This window comes from Chaetodon trifascialis, chromosome 21 (assembly GCF_039877785.1).
Source record: "Chaetodon trifascialis isolate fChaTrf1 chromosome 21, fChaTrf1.hap1, whole genome shotgun sequence".
Taxonomy (NCBI): domain Eukaryota; kingdom Metazoa; phylum Chordata; class Actinopteri; order Chaetodontiformes; family Chaetodontidae; genus Chaetodon; species Chaetodon trifascialis.
This window is the reverse complement of record NC_092076.1, coordinates 4,407,187-4,413,315: the sequence shown is the minus strand read 5'-3', so window position 1 is coordinate 4,413,315 and position 6,129 is coordinate 4,407,187. Positions and strand designations below refer to the sequence as shown.

The following is a 6,129-nucleotide window of genomic DNA, read 5'->3' as shown; positions in this document are numbered from 1 at the left end:
TTTATCTACAAGGCCAGCACATTGAAGCAGCTGTCCCACACATGGGAAAGAAAAACATGAGGCTTATTTTCTAACTCATCCAGTTTCCCTTTTATCACTGCAACCACTTCATCTCACAGCAGGTGAAGGTCTGCTCTGAAAGACATAACTGGAGGACTTAGAGCCTGAAAAGACTGCAGTGTTGTCAAATTGTACATCACTTTTCAGTAAGGCAGCACTGCCATCTAGCTAGCTTTCCTTTGAAAGTGTGTTGCAGGCTAACTGTGGGCCTGGCATAGCAAAGCAATGGCCTGTCCTTGAATCCATGCCTGAATGAAAAGTAAACTGATTAAAAAAAAGTCCTCTACATTAATTTATCTTTATAGTACATGAAGAGTAAAAATATTCACTCTCCATATAAAGTTTAAAAAGCATTTGTTGCTGCTATCTGATACCTGCAGACACAAGACACTTTACCCACCATCCCTTCAGGGGTTAAATCATACTACAACTTTCTGATTTTGTTGCTTATTTGTGATGTTTTGTGCCTGAATGCACTTGCTTACAGTTACTACTTTCTGTGGTGTAGCCTGGATGTAGCTGTAACGGAAACAAAACAATATTAAAAAGACATATAAATATGATTTAAAGGGATTAAAATAACATGAAATTGAGCTGAAGTTGATTAAATCAGTAAAGTTAAGGTCACTTCCATCCAGCTGCCATTTGCAGCTGCACACTTCAGTTTCTCTGTCAGGTGTCAATAATGCTGATCTCATCCTTTAATTTGGTTTATTTCCCAGTTTTTTAGTTCAAAATGAAAACAAACATTGGACCTTGGACCTGTCAGAAAAGTTAGAATTAATTCTGAATTATGTTGTAAAGCAACCATAAAGACTTCCTCACATGCATTAATAATTTCATTACCCACTTCTAAATTACAAATGTGTAGATTAGTATAGGCCAGTGGTGGACAGATCAATGCATATACCACCAGTTTAAAGACACATGATGTTTTTTTTGCTCATCACATGTTCTGCATTTAAAATTTAATCCACAAGGTAAATAGTAACTTAAGCTGTCAGATACATTTAGTTTAGTTAATTAGCTTTAATTTGTTTGAGTCAAAAGTGCAATATTTCGTAGTGGATGGTGGTGGAGTTGAGTATGATGTTTTATCACCACAGGGAATAATGCAGCTCTTTATTTGCTCCACACTCCCAGACAGCCATCAGGATGCTTTTAGGTGAGCGAGGCAAAAATAGCTCTGACATGTCTGCAGCCAAACCCCTCTCCGCTTGGCTCTGTCAATCACAGGCCAAAACAAGATGGCAGGCTGCGGGAGCGGGCTCTTCTTCTTAACAGGCAAGCTTATTCCTGTAATTTCTCATCTTCACGACAACACTGCAATGTTTTTTTTAGCATGAGGTCTGTGTTATTGAGCGTGAACATTTGGGCCTGATTTCAGCTGTCAGGGACTGTAGGCCTGGAGACTGTAGAACTGTAACATCAGGGCTTGTGTGTAGTCCTACTTCATGTTTTTGTCGAGTGTGTTGAGATAAATCCTTTGCCGTGTTTTTTACACTTCAACACAGTTTGTGCTGTCAGTTTGTTTGGGGCCAGTGCTGAGATTAAAGTTTCCATTCCTGTGGGGAAGTTTTTTACATATGAGCTGATGAGAGAGACCTTCCAGAATGACTTTGAGCCTTTGTCAAAACTCTACGGTAAGAGCCTGAATCATATTAGTTCACTCTTTTGTCAGTGTGAAATTACAAGACAGAGGTTTTCTTATCATATGTGTCCCTCTGCTCTTCTTTCCGTCTGTTTTTGTGTTGTAAGCTGGGCGCTTGTACGATGACCCCATGATTTTTAAGTGCAACCGGCAGAATTTCCCAGACCTCCCAGAGTGGCTGCGCTTCACCCAAAGGCACCCTTTTGATAATGGCTTCCTGTACGGCACGCCAACAACTCCAGGAAAAAGCATAATTGAGGTTTGATGTCATCATTTACACCAACAGTGGCACAAACCTGAAACATTTATGACTGTCAGCATGCTGCACTTTGCATTCATGGCCTTATTTTGCTGTTTAGTTGTCTATATTCTTACCTGTCTGTGCTCTTAATGGGCCAAACATAGATGAGACTCCAGTGCCGCTACAGCGGAGACACATCAGAAAAATATGCAGCTATCTGACACATCGGTGACACATGTCAGGTTTCAGACCCTCAGAGAAAGCTGTCTCTCTAGAGATGCTATTTTGAACCGGCATTAAAAATGCAGGAAGAAACGTGTCTTTGAAGAAGGAGACATACAAGTTTGTGCAGTGGCACTTTATTTTCAATCAGACAGAAAGTATTCCAGCTGGAAAACACGTTACACTTTGGATGTAACCACAGATAAAAGCTGTACCTCAGAGTCACAACACCAGATCAACAAAGCACAGCCCTTTTCTGGGGTTTAACTCCTGGAGTCCAGGTTGATTTTGGTTAATGTTTGCTCTCTATGCATTCATTTCTGTCTTTATTCAGCAGCATTTAAACTGTATACACACAGCTACAAGTCTGACTTCTCATTTTGTTCATTTGTCAAGTGTAAAACAAACAAAAAAGGACAGAAAAAGACACAGACGCCTTTAAAAATGTACAAATCTTTAGTCATTATCATTCAGCATGTTATATTATAACAGCTCTAGATTGTGAAAACTACAGTTTCACCATCATAATAAGAAACTTTCATACAGGAACTGTAGCTCAAAGAAAGAATCACATGCTCCAAGTCAGTGGTTTACATAGAAAAGACAGAGTGGACATAAAATAGATAAACAATGAATGTAAAATAAGATGGACATAAATACAGCAAACTAGAATACATGTTTGTTGTACGGGTAAATTGATTTAATTCCAACTCATCATCCTTCATCAGCCTTTTCCATTAAAAGTCCATGTATGCCTGTAGATTACTGAAAATATGAATAATTCAAGCTTTAAATTTTTCTTTTGAAAGTGTTTCATGGTCTGTGGACATGAATTAGTACATAAAAGCCCCACATCAGCACTTACAACGTGGTTTTCTAAGCTTGTCTCTACATAATATATAAATTGTGTTACACTGCTGTAAATAAAACATGCACTGATGAACAGGCACACTCCAGAGTGTTTGGGCAAATGCAGGGAATTGATAACTGATGCAGATTGATGGAATGCACGAAGCACCACAAACCAACAATGAGCTGATATTTCTATGAAAAGCGATGGTGACAAACTCTCATTCTTTCTCCGACAGGTCTATGCCGTCAACAAACGGAGCTACGAGACAGCCAGACACATACTCGTAATCAAAATCACTGCAGGTGTGGCTGATTTCTGTCACTAATTCATTGTGCAGTTACATTAGGAAGTGCAGTAATGGCAGAGGAAATGCCTGACATGTGGTGCTGTCGCTCACAGGGCGCATGCTGCCATATCAAGCCGAGTTCTTCCTCGAGCTGAGGGAGGTTGAGAAGGTGCTGCCCTCTCCTGTTCAGGATGAGATAAAGCAGGATTTACAGAAGCTGTGGAACACTGAGGCCTTGCAAATTGTCAATATTACCAACGCCCTGGACCGGGGCGGCAGAGTTCCCCTCCCCGTTCCCGGACACTACGAAGGGTAAACAGACAGATTTGTTCTTCCTCGCTGCAACGTTTAAGCTTTGGAATAACTGTACATTTATGGAAATCTCATTTGTGTCAGCGTGTATGTGAAGGTGGGCTCGGAGGAGTACTTCTCAGACTGTCTCCAGAGGGTCCTGACGCCGGAGCATCAAAAGCAGTGCGCAGCAGGGGCCAAAGTCAAGGCCCCCAGAGGCTGTAACTTCTGCAGCATTCCCAGCAACTGCATCAGCTGGTGCAAGACGGAGCTGGTGAGGCCTGAAAACAGAAAATCTAAATTATGTCTAACTTGATTTCATTTTTGCTTTTTTTTTTTTGTCGGGCATCACATATTTTCTCCTCTTCAGGCTCCTTAAAACCTGTCAAATGAGGCCATCTAAGACGGAAAAGTCTCCTTTCTGTTGATAATTTGTTCTTTTGCTTGTGTACGTTTTCTGTAATTTTAAATTCAGTACTTTTCTTCACTGTTTGTCAGAGAAACAGTTCAAATATACTATATAAATATATAATACAAATATACTCTTCAAGTCACTGCAGCTCTGGAAACAATGTTAAGCACTAAATCTGGATTAATGAAGCCAGAACGAGTAGAAACAGTCATTTTGTCAAGAGCTCCACGCTGTGCGTCTCTGTAAAGACTCACGTTGACGTTTCTTCCTCTGCAGTTTGATCTGACATTGGAGGAGCCGACTCCACCTCCTCCCACGGCAGGTTCAGGGATTCTGGAGGACGGAGGTGACTTCGAACCTACGGAGTCTCCCCCCAGCAGAGACTTCTTCCCAGACTACATCGTGACAGTGATCGTGCCCCTGATCCTCGCCATCATCCTGTGTCTCCTGCTGGCCTACGTCATGTTTGGCAGACGAGAGGGAGTGTAAGCATCTACTGTGACTCTGCAGCGTTATGAAGGGCCCGTTTGCCACACACAAAACAGATTTCCTGCTTGATCTTTGTGGAATTTGGTGCAGACAATGCAGTGGATGATCCTGATAAACTGTGACATAAAGGTGACACATTTTTCTTTTCTTTTTTTTTAACAGTGAGAAAAGGAATGCAAGAACAAACCAGTAAGTACACCGATAGAGGCTGCTGCCAGACGTAACACAAGTCATTTTTGCATGAATCATCATGTACTGCTGTCAAAAGTAGCAGTAACCTACCTCAAACCTGTGTGGAATTGTAGTACTTGACCAACTACTGAGTTACTTTCTGCTGCTGCAGATCATGAAATCTCTTTATTCGGAGCCCCATTAGCTTCCACTAAGTGGTTGCTGATCTCTCAGTGCAAAACAAGACCAAGAAAAAGATGGCAATCAAAGTCAAGAGAAAACAACAACAAACCAAATACAAACATCAGAGTGAGTGTGAGTCGCTCTGCGGACTAACAGTACAATGAACTGCCTACACTCGACTCACAGAATTCAGCTGTACCACCACCACACCATCCACGGGAACGCCGAAGAGCTGAGGAACATGGCCGGAAACCGCCACTTTCCCCCGCCCATGTCCACGCTGCCCATGTTCAACAGCCGGACCGGGGAGAGGGCTCCCCCGCTGCGGTCCGACAGCCCCAGCATCCCCTTAGTCATGGCCCAGCAGTAAGGACCACACCCACCGCTTCTTAACACTTATTCACACATCTACAACCATCCTGCCTCTGTTATCTCGCTTTTCCTGCCCAAATGTTTCTTAACATAGATTTGTTTTTCCTGTTTTTTTTAGCGATCCTTACAGTGACACTCTGCCCAGGTAACCTCATGCATGTGACTTCCTCCTGCAAGACTTCATTCACTGTGGTCTGTAGATTTACCTCAAAATGACAATAAACTCACCAGCATGTGCAATAACTCAGTGGTGATGCATGGTATTTATACTGCATTATTCTACTGCTATTACTACTAGTATTATTATTACTTTATATATATAGATGTAGATAGAAAATAAGGAATGCCAAGTACTCATCGTGTCGCCTGTGTTTGCAGGAAGTGAGAACGCCGATGGAGAAAGTGCCTTCGATGCAGCGCGTGTCGGTCATACGTTCTGTGCTGCCACAGTCTGTCGTCCTGTGTTTGCAGTGGGATATTATGTTTTCTTTCTTCTTCAGGTGTCTTTAAAATAAATGAATAGTACTTTGTCAAATTGTGACTTGCTGTTCCATCTTTCACTTCTATCAAAAGCCACATTCTTCACTGTTGTGTCCATCAACAAAGCTGAAGGTGTCACATGAAGACCATCATGGCAGTCTTTCACATCTGTGCCCTCATGAACACTGAAGCCATTCCTCCTCTCCACACCTTTGCATGCATTTTTTTGTTTTAAGTGAAGTAAAAGGGGAACATACTCACAGTTTCAGAGATGCCCGGCAGCTTGAGCAGTCTCTGCACAGTTCATTCTTCCAGAAGAGGAGGATGCACATCAGGCAGACGCTGTCCAAAGGCAGACATTTACTGGACTCGGCTGGGAATTCCACCATGTGCAAATCTGCTGCCAAGGCCTTGCAGA

At 42.2% G+C, this 6,129-nt stretch overlaps 1 protein-coding gene across 1 annotated transcript; it reads left to right on the top strand.

Annotated features, from left to right (window-relative positions):
- The first annotated feature begins 1,326 nt into the window (after nt 1–1,326).
- On the top strand, nt 1,327–5,749 carry sgca (sarcoglycan, alpha). The gene is made up of 10 exons (XM_070990797.1): nt 1,327–1,703; nt 1,819–1,970; nt 3,263–3,329; nt 3,427–3,625; nt 3,710–3,878; nt 4,293–4,501; nt 4,668–4,694; nt 5,046–5,225; nt 5,350–5,376; nt 5,610–5,749. Exons 1-10 carry the CDS (start codon nt 1,655–1,657, stop codon nt 5,614–5,616), a joined length of 1,086 nt encoding a protein of 361 aa, XP_070846898.1. The 5' UTR covers nt 1,327–1,654; the 3' UTR covers nt 5,617–5,749.
- Nucleotides 5,750–6,129: the final 380 nt, after the last annotated feature.